This window comes from Manis pentadactyla, chromosome 4 (assembly GCF_030020395.1).
Source record: "Manis pentadactyla isolate mManPen7 chromosome 4, mManPen7.hap1, whole genome shotgun sequence".
In the NCBI taxonomy this organism is placed as follows: domain Eukaryota; kingdom Metazoa; phylum Chordata; class Mammalia; order Pholidota; family Manidae; genus Manis; species Manis pentadactyla.
Genome location: NC_080022.1, coordinates 105,530,832 through 105,556,652, shown reverse-complemented (window position 1 = coordinate 105,556,652; position 25,821 = coordinate 105,530,832). Strand labels below are relative to the sequence as shown.

The following is a 25,821-nucleotide window of genomic DNA, read 5'->3' as shown; positions in this document are numbered from 1 at the left end:
CCAGCAACACGTCCCTCTCTCCACCCCCAAGCTCAGGGGTGAGCCCTAATCAGTCAAAACTAAAAGAATATATCCCATCCTTCAGGGTATAGCATTTGGTTCAAGGATGGGCACAAGACCCAATTAAAGACAACAAGTAACAATGAGTCTTTCAAGGAGGTTTCTACAAAACCCAAATACTCTCTTCTTTGCAGTGTTCTCTTTTCTACAGATGTTGTAATATGAAGATATGAAACTTCAAGCTGCTGTAGCCATTCTGCTAAAAAGCCAGCAAAAATATCGAAACAAAGAGGAAAACAGAAGAAAAAGTTAAAGAAAAAGGCTTAACTGGACTCTGATTTACTCCAGCACTTCACTGAGCTGATTAAATTTCCTTCTTAGTTTAAGCCATTTTAAAATGAAGAATCCTCTGTCAAGGACTAACTAGATAGAAGTCAGAGGAACACTGATTTCTGTTACCATATGTGGATAAAGTGAATGTTCCTCTGGCCAGGATCCTCACCTAAACCTAAACTACTTGATGATATAACCGGCCTGCTGCTAGGCTACTACTTCCACACCCTTAGGCAATAAGCTATTATTGACTGAGTCAGGATATAAAGAGCTCTGCTCAGTGTTCTGGGTGGAGGCAGAGATGAAACAGGATTATGGACCTGTAGACTGCTGTATGCAGATGTAATTCTAGTGCTCAACCTATCACCAGGAGAACAAGCCAGGTAATAAACCCTTTCACCCAAGAACATTCCATTGTCATTCCTCAGTCTCACTGAATCCATAGTGAACTTGCCTGGGGCTGACACCCACCAGCAAGACACCATATAAAAGAATTTTTTAATAATAAAAGCTATGGAAAAGGAAAAGTTCATGTTTTAAGTTGTTCTCTGTATAATCTAGAATATTACAAGTAAAATCACCTACATGCTCCTATAGTAAATGAGAGACTACACTTTTAAAGTTCCTTTCAACTGTAAGATTCCAATTCTGTAAAGGCATACTCAATTTGAGATGTCAAATGACAAACACAGAACTGCCCTCTTTTAAATTTCTTCTATTTAAACTAGGAAAAAGTAAAAATACATACTTTTTTAAACTCCCAAATCATACTAGCAATATGAGATGCAGGAAAGGACCAAAGTAGGGAACCAAGTCTTAACCTTAGTTTATTAATCCTTGAGTAAGTTAAATGCATCCCTAAAAGCATAAGATAAACAAACTATAAAGAATCCATTCCGGGGCGGAGCCAGCATGGCGGCATGAGTAGGACAGTGGGAATCTCCTCCCAAAAACATACATATTTTTGAAAATACAACAAATACAACTAATCCTAAAAGAGAGACCAGAAGACACAGGACAACAGCCAGACTACAACTACACCAGCGAGAACCCAGCACCTGGTGAAAGGGGTAAGATACAAGCCCCGGCCCGGCGGGACCTGAGCACACCTCCCCCCAGCTCCCGGCGGGAGGGAGAGGGAGCCCAGGACTGCTAAACACCCAGCCCCAGCCACCCGCACCAGAGCGCAGACACAGTGCATGAGTGGAGGGCTGGTAACTAATGAAATAGGGCAGCAAGACCTCGGAGCAGGTGCCAAAGCTGATGCCCCTGTGACAAAGAAAAGTGGAGGCTTTTTGAAAGTCTTAAAGGGACAGGGATTTAACAGCTGGACGGAAACAGCATAGGTTACAGCCCAGTGGCAGGAAATTACAGGGAAAACTGGGTGCACTAATCCCCTGGGAAACAGCTCTGAGACCCCTCACAGAGGTAAACAGCCAAACAGCTCCCCAGTCCATTACCCCTCCAGGTGCTGCGAAAGCAGAGGAACAGCCTAAGGCAAACCCCGCCCACAGAAAGGGAGATCCATCCATATCGGCCAGACAAGACACAAAGACCCAGCCTACTCACAATTACCCAACACAAGCCACTAGAGGTCACAATTGTCCCGGTAAAGAAAGGCCAGTAGCAAGTGAAAAGTTTGGCCCTCCCAGCTGACAGTCAATAGCACCTGTCAACATGAAAAAGCAAAAAAATATGATCTAGACAAGACTAACCCAGACAGCTTCGGCATCTGCTACATCTTCCCCTGAGAAGGAACCTGGGGAGATAGATTTAACCAGTCTTGCTGAAAAAGAATTCAAAACAAAAGTCATAACCATGCTGACGGACTTGCAGAGAAATATGCAAGAACTAAGGAAGGAGAATACAGAAATAAAACAAGCTCTGAAAGCACTTTAAAACAGGATGGGCGAGATGCAAGACACAATTAATGGACTAGAAAACAGAGAACAGGAACGCAGAGAAGCTGATACAGAGAGAGATAAAAGGATCTCCAAGAATGAAAGAATTTTAAGAGAGCTGAGTGACCAATCAAAAAGGAATAATATATGCATCATAGGGATACCAGAAGGAGAAGAGACAGAAAAAGGGATAGAAAGTGTCTTTGAAGAAATAATTGCCAAAAACTTCCCCAAACTAGGGGAAGAAATGGCCTCTCAGACCACAGAGGTACACAGAACTCCCATGACAAGGGACCCAAGGAGGGCAACACCAAGACACATAATAATTAAAATGGCAAAGATCAAAGACAAGGACAAAGTATTAAAGGCAGCCAGAGAGAAAAAAAAGGTCACCTACAAAGGAAAACCCATCAGGCTATCATCAGACCTCTCAACAGAAACCCTACAGGACAGAATAGAATGGCATGATATACTTAATGCAATGAAACAGAAGGGCCTCGAACGAAGACTACTGTATCCAGCACGAATATCATTTAAATATGAAGGAGGGATTAAACAATTCCCAGACAAGCAAAAGTTGAGGGAATTTGCCTCCCACAAACCACCTCTACAGGGCATCCTACTGGGACTGCTCTAGATGGGAACACTCCTAAAAAGAGCACAGAACAAAACACCCAACATATGAAGAAGGGAGGAGGAGGAATAAGAAGGGAGAGAAATAAAGAATCATTAGACCGCATTTATAATAGCTCAACAAGCGAGTTAAGTTAGACAGTAAGATAGTAAAGAAGCTAACCCTGAACCTTTGGTAACCACAAACTTAAAGCCTGCAATGGCAATAAATTCATACCTTTCAATAATCACCCTAAATGTAAATGGACTGAATGCACCAATCAAAAGACACAAAGTAATAGAATGGATAAAAAAGCAAGATCCATCCATATGCTGCTTACAAGAGACTCACCTCAAACCCAAAGACATGCACAGACTTAAAGTCAAGGGATGGAAAAAGATATTTCATGCAAACAACAGAGAGAAGAAAGCAGGTGTTGCAATTCTGGTATCAGACAAAACAGACTTCAAAATAAAGAAAGTAACAAAAGACAAAGAAGAACATTACATAATGATAAAGGGCTCAGTCCATCAAGAGGATATAACCATTATAAATATATATGCACCCAATACAGGAGCACCAACATATGTGAAACAAATATTAACAGAACTAAAGGAGGAAATAGAATGCAATGCATTCATTCTAGGAGACTTCAACACACCACTCACTCCAAAGGATAGATCCACCAGACAGAAAATCAGTAAGGACACAGAGGCAATGAACAACACACTAGAACAGATGGAACTAAGAGACATCTACAGAACTCTACATCCAAAAGCAACAGGATACACATTCTTCTCAAGTGCACATGGGACATTCTCCAGAACAGACCACATACTAGGCCACAAAAAGAGCCTCAGTAAATTCCAAAAGATGGAAATCCTACCAACCAACTTTTCAGACCACAAAGGCATAAAACTAGAAATAAACTGTACAAAGAAAGCAAAAAGGCTCAAAAAAAACATGGAGGCTAAACAACATGCTCCTAAATAATCAATGGATCAATGACCATATCAAAATGGAGATCCAGCAATATATGGAAACAAACGACAACAACAACACTAAGCCCCAACTTCTGTGGGACACAGCAAAAGCAGTCTTAAGAGGAAAGTATACAGCAATCCAAGCATATTTAAAAAAGGAAGAACAAGCCCAAATGAATGGTCTAATGTCACAATTATCGAAATTGGAAAAAGAAGAACAAATGAGGCCTAAGGTCAGCAGAAGGAGGGACATAATAAAGATCAGAGAAGAAATAAATAAAATTGAGAAGAATAAAACAATAGCAAAAATCAATGACACCAAGAGCTGGTTCTTCAAGAAAATAAACAAAATAGATAAGCCTCTAGCCAGACTTATTAAGAGGAAAAGAGAGTCAACACAAATGAACAGTATCAGAAACGAGAAAGGAAAAATCACGAAAGACCCCACAGAAATACAAAGAATTATTAGAGAGTACTATGAAAACCTATATGCCAACAAAGCTGGGAAACCTAGGAGAAATGGACAACTTCCTAGAAAAATACAACCTTCCAAGTCTGACCCAGAAAGAAACAAAAAAACTAAACAGACCAATTACCAGCAACGAAATTGAAGCGGTAATCAAAGAACTACCAAAGAACAAAACCCCCGGGCCACATGGATTTACCTCGCAATTTTATCAGACATACAGGGAAGACATAATACCCATTCTCCTTAGAGTTTTCCAAAAAATAGAGGTGGAGGGGATACTCCCAAACTCATTCTATGAATCTAATATCACCTTAATACCAAAACCAGGCAAAGACCCCACCAAAAAAGAAAACTACAGACCAATATCCCTGATGAACGTAGATGCAAAAATACTCAACAAAATATTAGCAAACCGAATTCAAAAATACATCAAAAGGATCATACACCATGACCAAGTGGGATTCATCCCAGGGATGCAAGGATGGCACAACATTCGAAAGTCCATCAACATCATCCACCACATCAACAAAAAGAAAGACAAAAACCACATGATCATCTCCATAGATGCTGAAAAAGCATTTGACAAAGTTCAACATCCATTCATGATAAAAACTCTCAGCAAAATGGGAATAGAGGGCAAGTACCTCAACATAATAAAGGCCATCTATGATAAACCCACAGCCAACATTATATTGAACAGCGAGAAGCTGAAAGCATTTCCTCTGAGATCGGGAACTAGACAGGGATGCCCACTCTCTCCACTGTTATTTAACATAGTACTGGAGGTCCTAGCCACGGCAATCAGACAAAACAAAAAAATACGAGGAATCCAGATTGGTAAAGAAGAAGTTAAAACTGTCACTATTTGCAGATGACATGATACTGCACATAAAAAACCCTAAAGACTCCACCCCAAAACTACTAGAACTGATATCGGAATACATCAAAGTTGCAGGATACAAAACCAACACACAGAAATCTGTGGCTTTCCTATATACTAACAATGAACCAACAGAAAGAGAAATCAGGAAAACAACTCCATTCACAATTGCATAAAAAAAAATAAAATACCTAGGAATAAACCTAACCAAAGAGGTGAAAGACTTATACTCTGAAAACTACAAGTCACTCTTAAGAGAAATTAAAGGGGACACTAACAGATGGAAACTCATCCCATGCTCGTGGCTAGGAAGAATTAATATCGTCAAAATGGCCATCCTGCCCAAAGCAATATACAGATTTGATGCAATCCCTATGAAACTACCAGCAACATTCTTCAATGAACTGGAATAAATAATTTAAAAATTCATATGGAACCACCAAAGACCCCGAATAGCCAAAGCAATCTTCAGAAAGAAGAATAAAATAGGGGGGATCTCACTCCCCAACTTCAAGCTCTATTATAAAGCCATAGTAATCAAGACAAATTGGTACTGGCACAAGAACAGAGCCACAGACCAATGGAACAGACTAGAGAATCCAGACATTAACCCAGACATATATGGTCAATTAATATTTGACAAAGGAGCCATGGACATACAATGGCGAAATGACAGTCTCTTCAACAGATGGTGTTGGCAAAACTGGACAGCTACATGTAGGAGAATGAAACTGGACCATTGTCTAACCCCATATACAAAAGTAAACTCAAAATGGATCAAAGACTTGAATGTAAGTCATGAAACCATTAAACTCTTGGAAGAAAACATAGGCACAAACCTCTTAGACATAAACATGAGTGACCTCTTCTTGAACATATCTCTCCGGGCAAGGAAAACAACAGCAAAAATGAACAAGTGGGACTATATTAAGCTGAAAAGCTTCTGTATAGCAAAAGACACCATCAATAGAACAAAAAGGATCCCTACAGTATGGGAGAATATATTTCAAAATGACACATCCGATAAAGGCTTGACGTCCAGAATATATAAAGAGCTTGCACGCCTCAACAAACAAAAAACAAATAACCCAATTAAAAAATGGGCAGAGGAACTGAACAGACGGTTCTCCAAAAAAGAAATACAGATGGCCAGCAGACACATGAAAAGATGCTCCACATCGCTAATTATCAGAGAAATGCAAATTAAAACTACAATGAGGTATCACCTCACACCAGTAAGGATGGCTGCCATCCAAAAGACAAACAACAACAAATGTTGGCGAGGCTGTGGAGAAAGGGAAACCCTCCCACACTGCTGGTGGGAATGTAAATTAGTTCAACCATTGTGGAAAGCAGTATGGAGGTACATCAAAATGCTCAAAACAGACCTACCATTTGACCCAGGAATTGCACTCCTAGGAATTTACCCTAAGAATGCAGCAATCAAGTATGAGAAAGACCAGTGCACCCCTATGTTGATCGCAGCACTATTTACAATAGCCAAGAATTGGAAGCAACCTAAATGTCCATCGATAGATGAATGGATAAAGAAGATGTGGTACATATACACAATGGAATACTACTCAGCCATAAGAAAAGGGCAAATCCTACCATTTGCAGCAACATGGATGGAGCTGGAGGGTATTATGCTCAGTGAAACAAGCCAAGCAGAGAAAGAGAAATACCAAATGATTTCACTCATCTGTGGAGTATAAGAACAAAGGAAAAACTGAAGGAGCAAAACAGTAGCAGAATCACAGAACTCAAGAATGGACTAACAGTTACCAAAGAGAAAGCGACTGGGGAGGATGGGTGGGTAGGGAGGGATAAGGGGGGGGAGAAAAAGGGGGGTATTAAGATTAGCATTCATAGGGGGGTGGGAGAAAGGGGAGGGCTGTACAACACAGAGAAGACAAGTAGTGATTCTACAACATTTTGCTACGCTGATGGACAGTGACTGTAAAGGGGTATATAGGGGGGACCTGGTATAGGGGTGAGCCAAGTAAACAAAGTATTCGTCATGTAAGTGTAGATTAAAGATTAAAAAAAAAAAGCAGTTCCTGTGTGGTGACCTCTAATGAGCTCTACACAATGATATAAAGGGCATATAAAAGTGTAGGCGAAGGGTCTGTTTGTGTTTATACAGAGAATCAAAGCCTAATTTGGCTACCCCAAAAATGAACTAAGATACGATAGGAAAAAGAACTTTCAACATCAGCACTCTCTGGAAGACGCATGCCAGAAGATGATCATCAAAAAAACCCCAACAAAGATCCACACACTGCTACAGGTGTAGATGCACTCATCCCACCAATTCCTGGACTTGCCATGGGAATGAAGAAGGAGATATCTAAGCTGGCCTGTGCATACAGTAAAACAACAAATTTAACTGGATCTATACTGTTGGAACTCAACCAAGAAGTAGGAGAAGTGCAAATTGTAGCACTCCAAAATCTTAAAACTACAGACTATTTACTGTTAAAAGGACATATGGGATGTGAACAGTCCCCAGGAATGGGTTGTTTTAATTTGTCTGATTTCTCTCAGACTGTTCAAGTTCAGTTGGACAATATCCACCATATCATAGATAAGTTTTCACAAATGCCTAAGGTGCCGAACTGGTTTTCTTGGTTTCATTGGAGATGGCTGGTAATTACAGGTATGCTTTCGTTACGTAACTGTACTCCTATGATGTTAATGTGTGTGCACAATTTAATTAGTAGTTTAAAACCTATACATGCTGGAGTTACTCTACAAGAAGATATGTCAAAGAAATAATCAATCTCCCCAGGTTTTCTTCCCCCTGCTACTTCTATAGCTTTTCTTCTTCCTTCCTAATTACAACCCTTAAATAGAATACGTGCCACATATCGAATTTACCGAGTATCATAATTCTTCCATGTGGTAAGGACACCTCAAGACAAATACTGGGCATAGAAGCCACAAGGCATAAATATGCAAAGAAGTAAAAAGCTAACCTTTTCAAACAATAAGGCTTCTCTCTCACTTACGAACTTAACATTTCCCTGTATGACCCCAGAAGATGACTGGTTAGCCAGAGACGGGTAAGATTCCTCAAGGGAGGAACAACCTAAGACAGGCACAGTCGCAGGGGGGCCATCAGGTGAGAAAATGGGGATCAACAGAGGTGAGGCTTAGAACCTCACCCCCCCTGTTCTGAGAGAAATCTTCCGCATACGTGGATGTTTTATTGCCCGTGTCTAGCTTGGATTAACGCATAGGCTACAGGCACACACCTGGTCATCTACATTTGCTCTCTTACAACACTAAACTATGTTTTCTATCTTTATCTTGTATCTACCTACCACTTCAGCATTTTATTAAAAATAATAATAATAAAAGAGAAACGTGGTATCCACATATAAATCAAGTACAAAAATCAAATGAATATTCATATTTGAACTGACTGTTTATAGTTCATGATGCATGAGCAAAACCGAAAGTTTCTGTGATGACTGCCCCTGTAATGTTCACCATGTAACTTATTCACTATGTAAGAATTTGTACTCCATGTGAGAACTTGTTCGTTAAGCTTCAAAAGATTGGAGACTGACGAAAATTAGGCTTGGGGTGGATTAATGATTGTGCATTGAGCATTGACCCCCCTATACAGAATTTTATAGTTTTTAACAACCATTTGATCAATAAATATGAGAGATGCCATAACAAAGTATATATATATATATATATATATATATACACACACACGCTTTTCCAATTGTAAAATAAATAAGTAACCGGGATGTAATGTATAGCATAAGGAATACAGTCAAAATATTGTAACAACTTGGTGTGGTGATAGCTGGTACCTAGAATTATCATGTATATAAATGTTGAATCACTGTGTTGTACACCTGAAACTAATGTAATACTGTGTATCAACTACCCTTCAATAAAAAATAATTATCCAAAAAAAAAAAAAAGAATCCATTCCTTCTTAGCTTATTTGGCTGGAAAAAATAATAATCACTCAATTTTTAATAAAGATATAAGACCTAATTTTGATGATTGCAAATTCACTTTTTCTACTGGTTCACTATAATTTTTTCTCATAATGGGTTTTCCTGTATGCTGATATTAATTTATTTCTATCTTTAAAGTTTACTGAAGCAGTATAGAATAGCAGTTAGAACCATGGGTCCTGGAACCAGACTGTTTGGATTCAGATCCTGGCTTCATTATTTACTAACTGTATGACCTTGGGCAACTGTGCTATGGTTTCATCATCTGCAAAATGGGAACAATAATAACAGCACCTACCTCAGAGAGTTGTTGTAAGTACTAAATAACTGCATTCACACAGATTACTTGTATCAGTCCTTGGTATATAGTACATTTATCAGTCAGCTTGGGATGCCATGACAAAATACCACAGACTAGGAGGCTTAAACAACAGAAATTTATTTTCTCATAGTTCTGGAGGCTACAAGACCCAGATCAAGGTTCCAGGTTTTGGCAAAGGTTTCTTTTTGGCTTGTAGACATCCACTGTTTCACTATGTCCTCACATGTCTTTCCTTGGTGCATGAGCATGGAAAGAAAGGGCCCTTCTCTTCTTTTAAGGGTTTCAGCCCTATTAGAAAATGTCCCACTTATGATCTCATTTAACCTTAATTACCTACACTAAAGATGCTAAATCCAAATACAGTCACAATGCAAGTTAGATCTTCAACATATGAATTTACTGGGGGGCACAATTCAGTCTACAGCAGTATTAATTATATAAACACTGTTGATGTTGTTACTATAAATATTAGGTCAATCACTAGACTATTTTTCTGAAAAAGAAAATATACTCTTGTCTTGCCTAAGATAAGTTTATTATGTCAGTTCCAGGTATGTTTATTATGGATTCAGTGAAACCAAGAAATAACAGAACATTCTTGGGGTAAAAGAGTTTATGCTTGGCTTTATTCTCATGGCAGTAGGTGAGCACTAGAATCACATCTGCGTCCAACAGACTCTCCATCTCTGCCTCTGCACAAGCACTGAGTGGAGCTCTTTATATAGTGACTCAGTTAATAATAGCTCATTGCCTACAGGTATAGAAACATTAGCCTGGCAGTAGGCCAATTATATCATCAAATAGTTTAGGGTCAGGTGAGGATCCTGGCCATAGGAACTTCTATTTTCCCCACTCTTATTCATAAATTATAGGATCTCTAAAGCAAATAACCGGCCTTGTGCCCAATTGGTAGCAAAGAAAGTAAAACCTCCTATTGGAATTGTCTTGCCAATGGCTTTCAGCCCCAGGGCAAATTCACTATGGATTCATGAGACTGAGAAATGACAATGGAATGTTCTTAGGGTTAAAGCGTTTATTACCCAGCTTGTTCTCCTGGCAATAGGTCAAGCAGCACTAGAATTATGTCTGTATCCAACAGTGTGCAGGTCTGTAACCCTCCTTTGTCTCTGCCTGCACCCAGAGCACAAGGCAGAGCTCTTAATATAAGTCAACAGCTTATTGCCTAAGGGTGTGGAAGCAGTAGCCTAGCAGCAGGCCAGTTACATCAAGTAGTTTAGGTTTAGGTGAGGATCCTGGCCATAGGGACCTTTACTTTATCCACAGGAATATACTAAATTGCTATTATTTACCTGATGATCCCTCTGAAATGGAGGACCACCAGCAAAGTCTTGCTTCTGTACTCATTTAACTCAGAATTCAAGGGCTCATTTTGTAAAGCCTCCCTTTCCAACTCTAACCTCCCTTAACTTCTTTGATAACCCAAATAACTCTCAGTTTACCCAGTAAATAAAGTGCTTCTAATGGCCAGCTGGCAAGATCTCATCTGAAAATAATCTGAACCTACATGCTGCAGTCATCATTTACCAGCACAACCAAATAGTGATCTACAAAGTTTACACTGAAGAAGTCTGACAGTTACCACAAATTAAAACCATTTTTCACCAAAATAAGAAAAAAAGTACCTTTCATTCACTAAAAGTTTTATATTGACTTATAAGAAATGAAATTTTTACAGTTACCTGAAAGCTCATTTACCTTCTGAATTTAAATTCAGTAAATCATCTTTCCTTACACAGTCATTACAATGATTAAATTAAATGCAATAATGTTTGTTATTTACCTACTAGGCCAGTATCTATTTGCTAAACATTAATACATTAGATGTTCTGAGAAATCAGGTTTAAAAAAACAAGTAGAAAATTAACATCCAACATTTATTTTCAGTACACATTTATACTCCAATACTTCAAAAGGGCTCACAGCTTACCACTTAGTTTAATATAAGAGATATTTACTTGAAAATGAAGATCTCATTTTAATTAACTATTAGATATAATGCCCATATTGCACTAATGGCCCATATTGTGGCACCCACAAAGCAATGGGAATCTTTCTATCTATAGCCTCTACTGAAGAAACATGCTCTACTGCAGCAAGTGACAGCTGCTAAATTAAATGTAGTATTAGGAGATCTCTGGTGTCTTTGATTACCTAACGGAAAAATTTTTCCATTATTCCTCCAACCCAACATTTCTCAAACCCAGCAGAAATTACCTTTTCAGTCACTTTCATTTTTACAGAAAACCAGCAAGCAACAAACAAATTATGAGAGAAATCACAGCATTAGAAAAATTCTTCCATGGTATCACAATCAAAGAAAAACAGTTACTTGGATTATTGTGGTGGTGTGCTACAATTAGTAAGGACAACTGCATGGCTTATGACTAGTATATGTGCCTTCTAACCCTGTTCATATTCTCTTGTCTTCAGCTATCATTACTTATATGATACCCATCCCATCAAGAAGGACTTAAAATGAGGGAAAGAAGTGAAGACTATCAAGAACAGCATGGTAATTCTCCAGACTTATCCTTAGATTAAGTAAAAGTTAGTTAAATACGTTAACCTACTCTTTTAAACTGAGAAGTTAGCAAGTGGACTTAACTCAAGAGAAGTAGAAAGAGCAAATTCAGGTTGAAAACAACTCTTCCCCAGACCTCCATTCACACACACACAATGTTAATTTTTCCCTTGGAACAGTGAATATACAACACAACACACACTTTACCAATCAAATCACCTTGGGCATTGTCTTGCCAATGGGTTTCAGCCCTGGGCAAGTTCACTATGGATTCAGTGAGACCAAGGAATGACAATGTAATGTTCTTGGGGTGAAAGGGTTTATACCCAACTTTATTTCCACGGTAGCAGGTCAATGTGGGGAAGTTGGGGTTCTAATGGCCAGGAAACTCACTGAACTTAAACCAACTGATGATGCAACTGGCCTGTTGCTAAGCTATCACTTCCACACCTTTAGGCAATAAGCTATTACTGCACTATATAAAGAGCTCGGCCCAGTGCTCTGGGCGGAGGCAGAGACGCTAGTGCTCCACCTACCGCCGGGAGAACAAGCCAGGTAATAAACCCTTTCACCCCAAAGAATGTTTGCTGTAATTTTCTTTGGTCACATTGAATCCTAACTTGCCCAGGGCTGAAACCCATTGGCAAGACAGTCAATCACTAGAATCCTGTCCACTCAGAGCGAGTCTGCATGCAGTAAGCCGGTCTCTGCCTCTGGGCCTCTTTACCCATGCAGCTGTCTCAGTCTTTGTTCTGGGTGCTGCCACCACTCCAGTCTCATCTCTGCTCTCCTGCAGCCTTGCAACCATGCCACCTTGTCTCCCATGGAATTGGGTGAAGCTCTTTATTATATAGAGTCAATAACAATGCATTGCCCACACGTGTGCAATCAGCTAGCCAATTGGGCCCAGTGAGAATCCTAGCCTTAGTGTCTTGCCAATGGACTTCAGCCCCAGGCAAGTTCGCTATGGATTCAATGTGACCAAAGAAATGACAGCAAAATGTTCTTGGGGTGAAAGGGTTATACCCAACTTTATTTCCAGGTGGCAGGTCAGTCACTAACATCCCGTTCACTCAGAGCGAGTCTGCATGCAGCAAGCCAGTCTCTGCCTCTGGGCCTCTCTGCACAGCTGTCCTCTGGGCCCCTCTGTCCACATAGCCATCCTCTGGACCCCTCTGTCTGCACAGCCATCCCGCACAGTCGTCCTCTGGGCCTCTGCCCTCGGCTCTGCCACCACTCCCGCCTCTGCTCTGCTCTCCTGCAGCCTTGTAGCCCTGCCACCATGTCATGCCCAGAGCACTGGGTGGAGCTCTTTTTATAGAGTCAACAGCCATGTATTGCCCACAGGTGTGCAGTGGGCTAGTCAACCAGGGCCAGGTGAGAATCCTGGCCACAGGAACTCTCATTTTATCCACACTTAGGAACCTTCGTTTTCTCCACATTGCTTCAAATTGTAGTTCCATAGAAATACTCAGATTATAGAAAGTACTTAAAAACTTAGATCCTATTTTTAAAATGAAGGTAGAAAATGAAAATAATAATTAGAAAAAGTAAACTTACCGAATATATTAGTGGAATGCCCTTTCCTTGCAATAGGTCTCAGCTCATTATGTCCCCATCCATACATCCTATAATTATCCCAGGCATGTTTCATCATCTAAGAAAAAATTAAAATCCATCAATTTACACCATTCACAGACTATTAATCTTTGTATTCATGTAACTTAAGAGATTCTATTACCATATCCTAATATATTCTTCTACATCTCTTAAATTGGTGTATTAGTCTATTAACATTTATATCAGTGTATAAAATACACCTAACCATGTTTAACCTCCACTACCCAACAGAAGCAAAAACTGGATGTAATAGACAAGTTCTTTTTATTGCAGAGCAAGGTGTCTGGCATTCTTTCCTTTTAGGAACTGCCCATCCTTTTGGAAACAGCTTCTCTTCCCGCACTGTAATTATGACACGGCTGTCAATCAAGGGGCTCTGATTTCACAACGAGTTAACACAGCCTGACAAGAGAACCTCTAACCCTAGACCAAAGATCAGTAAACTCTTTATTTAAAACAAATATTTTAGGCTTTGTAGTGCATGCAGCCTCTATAGCAGCTAACTCTTGCTTTTGTAGCACAACGTCCCTAGACACTATGTAAACAAATGGGCATGCCTATTCCAGTTAAACTTTATTTTTCAAAAACAGGCAAGAGGGCTGGTCCAAAGTTAGTGAGTTAATTCAATTGATTGTTCACAGTCAGTTACAGATCGAACTACTTGTCCTACTCTTTCCTCCCTTCTCACTACTGTACTTGACTAGTGAAAAAAAAAAAAATGGCAAGAGGCAGACTTTAGCCCACAGGTTAGTTTACCAACCCCTGACCTAGGCACTGTAATTGAGTACCTATCATTCAAGTAGGGGCAATCAAGTCCTTTTACACATATTGCTATAGACACTAAGAGACAGAGGAACTCTCTCATTTTGCAATCTCATCTATGCAGTATATAATCCTGGAGCTGATGGGGGGGCTAAATCTCTCCCAACATGGAGAAACTAAATAACAAAAGGAAAGAGGCAGATGCATATTATTGACACTAACACCTACAGACTTGGACTCAACCACAATTAGAGCCTTATTTTAGGGCCACTAAGCTATAAGTATTTTTTACATCAGTTCGTTTAAACTGAGTTTCTTACAATCCAAAGAGTTCTAAGGTACAAAATAGTGGAGTATTTAATTATATGTCAGCTAAATTATTTAATAGCAGACTGTGGTGTATCAAAAATCTATTCATTTAACAGTACATGATTCATTAAAACATTTGTCAACTTTTTTGCAGACAGTATTATTCTGACAATGAAACCAGGCAAAGATAGTAAAAGAAAACTAAATACCAATATATCTCAAAAATAGGGATGCAAACTACCTTAACAAAAATTAGCAATATATAAGAGGATACTACAGAATGACCAACTGCAATTAACCCAGGAATATAAGACTAATTTAACATTCAAAAACTAATCAATATAATTCACCATGTCAATAGAATAAAAGGAAAAACATCATACAATCATCTTTATAGGTGCAGACAAAGCATTTAACAAAATTCAATACCTGCTCAAGATAAAACTCTCAGTAAACTATAAGGAAATGTCTTCAACCTAAGTATCTTCAAAAAATCTACAGCTAACATATTTAACCGTAAAAGACTAAATTCTTAACCCCTAAAGTTGAGAACAGATCATGTATGTCCATTCTTACCACTTCTTTTCAACAGTGTACTTGGAAGTCCTATCCAGTGCCGAATGACAAGAATAAGAAATAAAAGGTAAAAAAGAAAAAGGAAAATTACCTCTATTCACAGAGGGCATGCCTATGTACAGTGAAAATCCTAAGCAATCTAAAAAAAAAAACCATTAGAACTAATAAATGACTTCAGTAAACTAAAAGGATAAAAGTTCACCAAACTAAAAATTATTTCTATATGCTATTAATGAATAACACAAGTGGAAACTTAAAAACAATTCAATTTATAATAGCATCAAAAAGCCTGACGTATTTAAGAATAAATATAACATAATATATATGCAAGAACTACATACTGAGAACAACAAAACATTGCTCAGAGAAATTAAAGAAAACCTAAATAAGTGGAAAGATGTAAAATGCTCATGGAGTGGAAGACTGAAATTGTTCAAATGACAAGTCTTCCCAATTCATCTACAGACTCAATAAAATCCCAATCAAAACACAGCAACCTTTTATTTTCACAGAGAAGCTAATTTTAGAAAGACAAAGGACCTAGAATGGCCAATTTTTAGAAAGAACCAAGTTGGAGGCCTAACGTGATTTCAAAACTTGCTATAAATTAAAGTAAGTAATCCACACAGTGTTATACCGGTATTAAGAATAAGTATTTAGTTTAATGGACTAGAGACTCAACACCTATTGATTTTGTCAATTGATTTTGAACAAAAGTGCTAAGGTAACTGAATTGGGAACAGATCATCTTTTCAACAAATGGTGCTGGAACTAGAAAACCCTATGGGGGGAAAAATGAACCATGACCCTTACTTCACACAATATTCAAAAATTTACTCACAGACTGAAATGTCAAAACTAAAACTAATACATGGGCCCACACAAAGACTTGTACACAAATGTTCACAGCAACTTCACTCATAAGAGCCAAAATCTGAAACAAATGTTGAACAAATGGTCCACAAGTGAGTGAGTAAAACAAATCATGCTATACCCATATAATGGAATACTACTAGGGAGAAAAAATCACCTTTATGTGCAATCTACATAGATGAATTTCAAAATTCTGCTGATTAAAAGTCCAAAACAAAATGCCACATACTTTACCATTCTATTTAATTGAAATGCTAGAATAAAGACAAATCTAACCTACAATGATGAAAAGCAGATCAATGGTTGCCTGGGACCAAGGCATCAAATGGACTTGACCACAGAGAGGCATGAAAAAAGCATTTTGAGGTTATAAACATATTTACATCTTGCCTCATAGTAGTTGTTGTTATACAACTGTATATACCTGTCAAAACTCATCAAGCTGTACTCTTAAAATAAGTACATTTTATGGTATATAAGTTATGTCTCAATAAAGTTAAATTTTCAAAACATCTATTGGCCTGCCATATGTTCCCCAGTTATAATTCCCTCTTTAATTATTTAACTAGTTATTTAAACTAGTTTGCCTTTTTTTCTATTTACCACATTTCTAAATATAATTTATAGTGCTATTTCTTGTTTTTTTTTTCATTTTAGATGTTCATTGTATCAGCCTATATTTTAGCTCTCCCATGCCACTATCAACTCATCTCCACATAAAGTTCCCTGACCCACATCCTCTCAATACAGTTAACATGTTTTTCTGACAATTATTATATTGCTTTGTTCAACTTTTGCCTTCCCTGTTCTTAACTACTAGTCTGAGGATTTGGTTTTTCTTCTGTTTGAACACATTAGATAAATGATCAAGTTCCATTTTGTTCTCTGATACGCATACCCTTCCTGAAACTCTCTATATTCCTACTTGGGTCCCTGAAGCACAGCTGTTATCCTTCTGACTCCCTTATTTACAATCCTAAGAACACCCTCCCTTTTTCTCTCTAGTGACAGATTCCCTTTTTCAAAATCCCTTCTCTTCCTATTTTTGTGAAACATATTTCTCAACAGCAATCTGAGAAAATGCCTAAAAATTATCTTAACCCTCACAGTTGATTTATAATTGGGCTGAATATATAATTCTTTCTAAGCCTTGTGCTCTACTCTCTCCCAGTTTCCAATATTGTTATAATCTTATGTGTCATTATGTACAATTCCAATCTTTAGGGTGGAACCATTGTTTTCTTCTCTAAACTTTTAAGATCCGTTTTTATATGCCTATCATTCTATAATTTCAGTAGTCTTTTTTTGCTCATTGTGTTAGATGTCTGCCAGGTCCTTTCAATCTGGAAATTCACATCTCTTAGTTTCAGCCAATTTTCTTGAATTTTGTCTTTGACTTCTTCTCCTGTTTCCCCTGTTCTCTATCTAAAATACCTATCTAATCAGATGTTCTGGGTTGATCTTTTCATTTTTCTTGTGTTCTCAATTTTTTTTTCTACTGAGAGATTTGGTCAATTTTATCTTCCAACTCTTCTATTAAATTTTTAAATCCTATCATATTTTTAATTCCAAGAGTTCTTTCTTATTCTGTAAATGTTCCTTTTTATAACTTACAGTTCTGATTTCATCAGTTTTTTTTTTTTGCTCACTCCAATGATGTTAATTCTTTTTTGATATACCTATATTATTTCTGTGTCCTCTGAGTTTCTTTCTTCCATATGCTTTGTTTTCTGGTATAAGAAATTTTCCTTAAATGTCTAGTGAACTTTGGTATGTTCTTCACATAAGAGTGAAGCAATTACAAGATAATCAAAGGCTCTCACTGAATAAACAAGACTTGTTGACTGAGCCTCATCTTTGGAGATCAGAAGCAACAGGAGTGTTTCTCTGAGGAACAGTGTTCAGTCTTTCCTCTTGGGCCAGTGTCCCTAAAGAGGTCCCCCAAACTCCTGCTTATTAAATATAAACCTGGCTGCCAGAATTTTGAGAGCTGAACTAGAGAAAGTGGTCTCAAAACTCAAAATGCACTTTTCACGAAAATCCCTCCACCGCCACCACTGTCTTAGTGTTTTAGAATGACCTCTGCACTTTTTCCTCAGCCATACCTGGTATTCCCAAAATCTAGATCTTCTCTAATTCACTCCTCCAAAAGGTAAATTTTGGTTTTACACTGGGAAAGGAAATCTTAGATGCATAGACTAGAGAACTGGGTATCTAGAGGTTAAAAGTACCTTTAAAAACTTACAGATAATCTCTTCCCAACTGTTTTACACCCCTGACTTCAGAGGTAAATACTATCTCCAATTCTTGAAAGTTTCAGGTATTTTGCAGTTACTATCACCTCTCTTCTTATTAGCTTCTTCCCCTCCATACTTAGGTTTGAACTTTCTCTGATCACTAAGTCAGTAATCATGTTTAACAGGAACTTACACAGGGGTTCTTAATGTTTTACTTTTACTTACAAGAACAATGTATAATATAGTGCTCTCTATTAGAGTCACTCTGTCTAGATAGCCCAAACCCTGCACATGCCAGAAGAAAGGTTTGGCCTGTCCAGGCACCTGGAAAATAACTTCTAAACCTTTATTATCCTGCCTGTTAAAGAGTATCTTTGTTTACTTGATGCCTTGGGCTTGTTAAAATAGTTTATGCTAACAATGTGATTTATGGTGGGGGCCTTGGGCCACATGGTATCGGACTGACTGTGGAGGAGTTGGGAGAACTAAGGTCAGCCATGCCTACATAACAAACCTCCTCCATAAAAACCCTGACAACCAAGGCTTGGGCAAACTTCCCTTGCTGGCAAAATACTTCATGCACATTGCCACACATCATTACTGGGAGAATTAAGCACTGTGTGTCATTCCACTGGGAAAGGATAACTAGAAGACTGCACCAAGTCTCTCCTGGACTCTGTCCTATGTGCCTTGTCTATTACAAATTTTAGTCTGTATGCTTTTGTTGTAATAAACTCCAACTATGAATAGAGCAGTTTTCTGGAGTTCTGAGAGTACTTCTAGCAAATCACTGAGCCTGTAGGTTATCTTGGATCCACTAAACACACACTCTTAATTATTTGAAGTATTATGTACATGAAAAATATTTCAACAAATTCTAGTGACAGCTAAAGAAAGCAGGTCAGGCATCTCAAAAAAAATCTATTGATGTTTCCTCAACATTATCCAAAGAAAGTGCCTTGCACAGCCTGTGCATAAAACACAAACTCCAGAAGTGAGGTAAAATCAGAGCACAGCTCGAATTTTATTCCATCACAATCAAAATCTTATAATAATTCATAAGGCCAAGTTTAAGGTATCTGCTAAGTCCTTCATATTCATTACTAGAATATATCCAAATAGTTATCTGACTACTTAAACTAAACTTATTGTTATATTTTATGATAAACAATCCCTTTGAAAAATTGTTGATGTTATTACAACTTGACAAAATATTTTTCTTCAAAGGCAATACAACTGTAAACTCCATGTAGAATTAACAGATGTTCTAAATAACAAAGTTTAACTGAAATATTGACTAAATTTTATTTCCCTTTGGTATTCTCTTTAACTCCAAATAATTCCTAGAATAACAAACTGAGAAACTTCTGAAACTAAACAATTTAAAGAATTCTGAGATCAATCCTTACCCATTCTTCAATCCATTCAGACTCTTTGGAAGAAATGTGTTCTTAATCTGCAGTATGGGTGAGGGGTTTCATGACACAGTCCTTAGATCTAACAGATATAATGCTAACTCTTTCAAAGCATTTTATGAGGAGATTTGCACAGTATCTAGCAGAGTCCCTTGTAACTAGACACTTAAGACATTTCTTATTCAATGATAAATTATTTATTGATCTATTCTACATTTATAAAATGCTGGATATCAAAAGATCTCCAAACATAGGGCAAATTTATATATTTGATTATATATCAAATATATCAAATTTTAAGTGCCCAATAATTATATTATAATCCACATTAAGAAAGAGACAGAGTTCTAGCCCTTATTGCCAACTTGGAAACTGAACTACAACTATGACCCTAAACACAAACAAGATCAAATTATGACACCATAGGTGGTAAATATACACATTTAAATCCAGTCAAATACATATCCATAACCACTCCATATCATAAATCTCAGCTTATTACCTCCTTAATTTTTTCCCTTTTCTTTCTTATGTCATTATCTTCTGGGTCTCCACCATTTATTCCTATAAGGTTTGGTATAGAGACTTGTGGCAGTGGCTTTTTCTCTTTCGTCTTCATTTCTTGGACTACCTTACTTTTTTCTGTCTGAATTTCTGCTCGGATTTCCTCTCTTGATTTTTTTAATTTTTCTTTCGCTTCTTCAAGGGCCTTCTCGTGATCAGCTCGAATTTTATTTCTCAAACGTTCCTCTTCTTCCCTGTAAGAAAAGGAGAAAAGAAGACTGGTAAGAATGACTCTTAAGAACTTCAATCTTTAAGCATAAAACTTAAAGTTTCCTCCACCAAACCCTAATAGTTGCTTTTTGTTCCTGCCATTAAAGGTAAGAAAGATCTGTGAGAGAGACTCAGAATCTATTTGCCCCAAAAATAGGATAAGCATAAGGTGGTATGCCCTCTGGATGGTGAAGAGCAAACAGTTTATGTAAGATAAATTCCAGCCGAAATAAGCAGGCGAAGAGAGGCAACAAAGGGCCAGGTAGTTTATTTTAATGTCCCCGGGCGAGGTTCCCCAGTCTATGGAAATGGAGGCTTGGGAAGTGGCACGAAAGTAGACAGGCAGCGAGTTTTTAAAGGACGTAGGGGGAGGCAGAGCTTAGATTTACAGCTGCGCGAGGATTGGCTAGCCCAAGGCACATTTTTCAGGTTGGGAGGGGGCAGCAGCCGGGGACTTTGGCACGTCATCAGTGTCTGACGTGCTCACCCCTCCCCCCAGTGCCTTCAACCTTACATTTCAGTCTTTTGGTCATAATGGGTAATGACTTGATCTAGCTACTTCTGGCTGATAAGGGGCGTCTTGGAGGGAGGGGGGCGGTTCGTAGCATGTAGTTACATTGTTCCAACTGCAAATATCTCACCCTGCCCTCTTCAGAGGCTCTCATTTTACTCAGTCTAAGCTTATGGTTTCTGTCTCATTTTCTCTTCTACAGATAGAGACTCTAGCTGCTGCCAGGGAAAAGGGGTGACAACCACTCTGGCTGCTTCATGCTGAGAAGGGGCGCAATAAAGGGTGCAGCTAGGTCTCTATCTCTGGTCAGTTGAGAGGGCCTCAGAAAGTTGGTGCTTTTATTCTGGAAAGACAAATTTGATGAGATTAAGAATGTATGGACTGAATATGAGAACTAGAAATATGAAGAGTTTGATTGAGAATTATAGCCAGGTATTAAGGGGAAATTAAAATTCTGGATTGAGTTTACATCTCAATGACTAGTATTAGGATTTAGTATGGATAAGACTGCATTATTGAAACAATATTTCTCTCTAAAATCACCCTTATTTTTATTAGAAGTAGCTAGATTAAGAAAATAATTAACACTTGGCTTTATTATTTGCATAAGTGCAGCAAGAAGAGCAATTGATAACATAGGCTCTTTTAAATGTGCTTTGCTGGAACTTTTTGTAAGGAATTTCAGATTGGACTTTTAAAGGCCTCTCGAGGCTAGAAGGCCAAGCCAGACTTGCCATCAGGTTTTGCCTGCAGAACCTATAGATTTGGGTGAATTCCTCTTTTCTCGAGGTCTCCAAGACATCCTGAGGTTCCTGCACCTGCCAGGAAGTGACCTTCCTTACTCACCTGGTAAGGCTGCTGGGAACCCTGTAAGCAAGGTACCAGGCCAGTTCTTCTAAGGCGCTTTGTTGGCTTTATATAATCAACCTTAGTTCCTTAAAGCTGTTCATCTGAGTTTATGCACATGTTTCTCAGGTATAATATTCTAGTTAAAGCCTTGGTAGTATAACTTGTGTTTTTAATTGGTCCTCTTACAAGGAAAGCAGGTTCTTATTGAACTTATGCAAATAAATATACTGCCATGAAATATAAAAATAGTCACTGAGAGTTTTTAAATTCTGGAGGGATCAGGTAGAGAGAAAGATAAAGTTTCAATTCTGCTTATAAAGGCAGTCATTTACTAAACTGTTGTTAGCTTAAGAGAAAAAGCTTAAAACACTTTATCAATAACGTTTGAAACTAAAAGTCATAAAATTATCTTCCTTAGTTTACTTAATCTTATGTAACTAATACTTGTTCTGCTGAAATCTAGTTCTTTACTAGCTTAAGAGTAATAAAACAGTGACTATAAATAATAAAAGACTTACAAATGACAATGGTTAAAGATCTGATGAGAGCTTACTGTAAGACAGTTGACATAAGGAAATTTTGATATTTCTGTAACACAAAACATTCAGTAATAAAGTTTAGCATTATTCTTTTTGACAGTGCTTTCTAGGTAATTAACCAGGTAATTATATATCAGATAAATGAGTTAAATTAGCCAAATACTTTCTCCAATGAGAAAAAGTTCTTCTGACATGTTCCAGGGGTCCACTGGAAAATACCAGAGTTAACTAGAGGTAAAAGTACCTTTTTGAATTTGATTTTGGGAAGTTGTCAGAAGAAAGTTTCTTTGGTACTTGCTTAAATAGGATTATAGGTTGCCATGAAGCAATACTTATCTAATTAATTAGAATGACAGTAAGGTCCTTCAAAGGGCAAATAAAGAAGGTTACACAGTTGTTATTAAAGTTTAGCTTTTATACCTTTTAATATTAAGATCTCATTTTCTTAAATATTCTGACAACTCACTGAGACTTTAAGCTTGAGAAACTGCTTTGATAAAACAATTAGAGAACTTATTGTAATTTTTTAATATTAAGAAATATTAATAGTTAAGAAAACTTTGTCTTTTTAACTGAAAACAAAATTTTAATTTTGCTGTGTACTTGATACTGGGATTTATTTGCTACACTTATTTGTTTACTTATTTTTAACTATGCTAGGTTATTTACAAGACCTTTACTGAATATTAGACAAAGCCAAGCCCTTAGGCATTTATTCTTAAAAGATTTAGCAGATAACATTAACTTAAATGACATTAGGTAAACTTAGGCAGCTGATAACAAGGACATGCCTGCCTCAGCTAAACTCAAATTAGCATTAATGCTTAACATTTTTTATCAGATTTCCTGGAAGTTTTAGAATGCCTAATTTTCACAAATGCTTGTTTTTAAATCAATTTTTATTAATACCATACGGAGGTAGGAAAATATTTCTCATTTACACACCTAGACACACAAACATACAAACTGAGACACGATGACTACAGTCAGCAACACTTTTTACACAAAAACAGATATACAGATAGACAAATAGATATAAAGACTTGAGTTACTGATATCTAATTGCTTTGTTTTTCTTTAGCTTCTTGTTTGTGGCTTCTGGAACTAGAGGGTGGGAGGAGCGTGTTCTGGTGGGGGAAGAGGGAGGTGAAGGTGGAAGGAGAGGGGGAGGGGGTGGTGCAGCCACCTGAAGAGGAGAGCAGGACAACAGCATGGTTGAGAATGTAGGACTTTAAGATGGTGGCAACATGTGTGAAGACAAAGGACTTAAAGATGGTGGTGGAGAGACTGGGAGGGGATTGCGAGCTGAGGGAGGTGGGCGACTGAGGTTTTCTGGTGGATCTGAAAAGGAAGGACTGGGCAGAGTAAGAGGCTGACAATATTTAACTGGAGATCGGGCCAGGAGAACCTGAGTTATTGAATGTTTACATAAAGGTTTGGGCGGGGGTACAAAGTTCAAAAAGCCTGCACATATGGGATTTCACTCTACTCTCCGCTCCAGTGGCAATAATTAGTTAAGTCAGTGAGGAGACCAAAATTGAAAGTTCCCTCAGGGTGCCAGCGAGATTGATTGTCCAAGGGATACGGAGGCCTGGCCTCAGAGCAAAGAAAGACTAGCTTCCGTTTGCAAACTTCCCGGGACAAACATAGAGTAGCCAAATTAGAAATGAGACACTGCAACAGGGTCTGAGCCTCTGCTTTCGAGGGCTGGTTCCCCATGTCTGTGCCACTTCCCAACTAATCCCGCTGAGAGGAGCGCCCAGCGTCCCAAGTGCACCAAGTCAGGGGAGACAGCCTGGGAGCCTGGGTGAGGGACATCTCCCACACTGCAGGGCCAGGGGCAGGTATCCCGGATACTCGCAACGGATGGGCTGAATAGCCAGACCTGGACGTATGCACGATTTCTAACAGACAAGGTGAAATGGAGTTAGGAAGGGAAGCAGACCGGGGGAAACTGAGGGACTCACCAGAAAATAGTCCATGCAGCGGAGAGCAGGCTGAGGTCCCAGGTTGGGGAAGGAGGGGGCAGGGCCGCCGGTGGCTGGTCGGGGCCCTGCACTCACACTCCTTCCCAGGTTTTGGCACCAAATGTAAGATAAATTCCAGCTGAAATAAGCAGGCAAAGAGAGGCAACAAAGGGCCAGGTAGTTTATTTTAATGCCGCTGGGCGAGGTTCCCCAGTCTATGGAAATGGAGGCTTTGGAAGTCGTGCAAAAGTAGACAGGCAGTGAGTTTTTAAAGAACATAGGGGGAGGCAGAGCTTAGATTTACAGCAGCGCGAGGATTGGCTAGCCTAAGGCACATTTTTCAAGTTGGGAGGGGGCAGCAGCCAGGGACTTTGGCACGTCATCAGTGTCTGACATGCTCCCCCCTCCCCCCAGTGCCTTCAACCTTACAGTTTACACAGGGGAGGAAGAGAGAACCTAAAAAGAAAGATACAATTTCAGAGCAACTGAGAACTGGGAAAACAGCAACCAGTTACTTATCAGTAGACATATGGGGAAAAAAAAAAAAAGAGTGACATGCAGACTAGCAAAAAACTATATGAGGGAGAGAAATTTAAAAATAGAATAAGTATCAAGATCAAGAAGGGACAAAAATATAAACACAGGGTCAAGGATAAAGGTAAGCAGGAAAGATAAGACCATGGGAAATTTTCATTTATCATATAGTATATGATGTTCTTTAAAAACTTTTACATTTTGCAAATACCACAGATCTTAGAGCACAATTCCCAACTGATGTGGGCATGAATGCCTAAAACTCTCTTGAGTCCTTATTAAAAATGGGTTCCAATGTAGAAGGTATTAAAGCCATGAATTTATATTATTAAGGGTTCCCTTGATGATTCTGGTGTGCACACATGTTTGGAAACTGCTACTGCAGTGGACACTGACTGGGTTGTCCAACCCTACTCTTGTGTGAGAGCTTCATCTTCCCCCAACTTCCACTTGAATCCACATGAATGAATACAGTAGTTACTATCTTCCAAATTAGCCAATGATGACTATTCTCAGGGTCAGCATTTGACCCAATAGTCACCAGAGCTGCTTCTCCAAAAATTTAATTCAAACTCTGAAGACAGTTGGACATATAACATTGCTGGTGGCAATGTACAACAGTATAACCACTCTGGAAATGTTAAGCAGTTTCTTAAAAAACTAAATATGCAACTACCACAGAATCTAGCAACTGCACTGGGCATTTATCCCAGAGAAGTGAAGGCTTATGTTCACACAAAAACTATACACAAGCCAGTCACAAAAAGACAAATTCTGTATGATTTCACTTAGATGAGATACTTAATCAAAATCATAGAGACAGAAAGTA

The 25,821-nt window shown here is 38.4% G+C and overlaps 1 protein-coding gene across 4 annotated transcripts in view; it reads right to left on the bottom strand.

Moving 5' to 3' along the window:
* Positions 1 to 25,821, bottom strand: part of MAN1A2 (mannosidase alpha class 1A member 2) — a 220,979-nt gene that overhangs the window by 143,412 nt on the left and 51,746 nt on the right. For 3 of the 4 annotated variants that reach the window (XR_005032480.2, XM_036924455.2, XM_036924456.2), the window contains exons 2-3: positions 20,321 to 20,576; positions 13,587 to 13,683 (exon numbers count right to left, since the gene is read on the bottom strand). Coding sequence is in view for 3 of the 4 variants with exons in the window: in XM_036924455.2 (XP_036780350.1) it covers positions 13,587 to 13,683; positions 20,321 to 20,576 (353 nt within the window). In the remaining variant the exon portion in view is untranslated. The remainder of the gene's footprint in view (positions 1 to 13,586; positions 13,684 to 20,320; positions 20,577 to 25,821) is intronic. The other variant, XM_057500590.1, reaches the window with a different exon arrangement.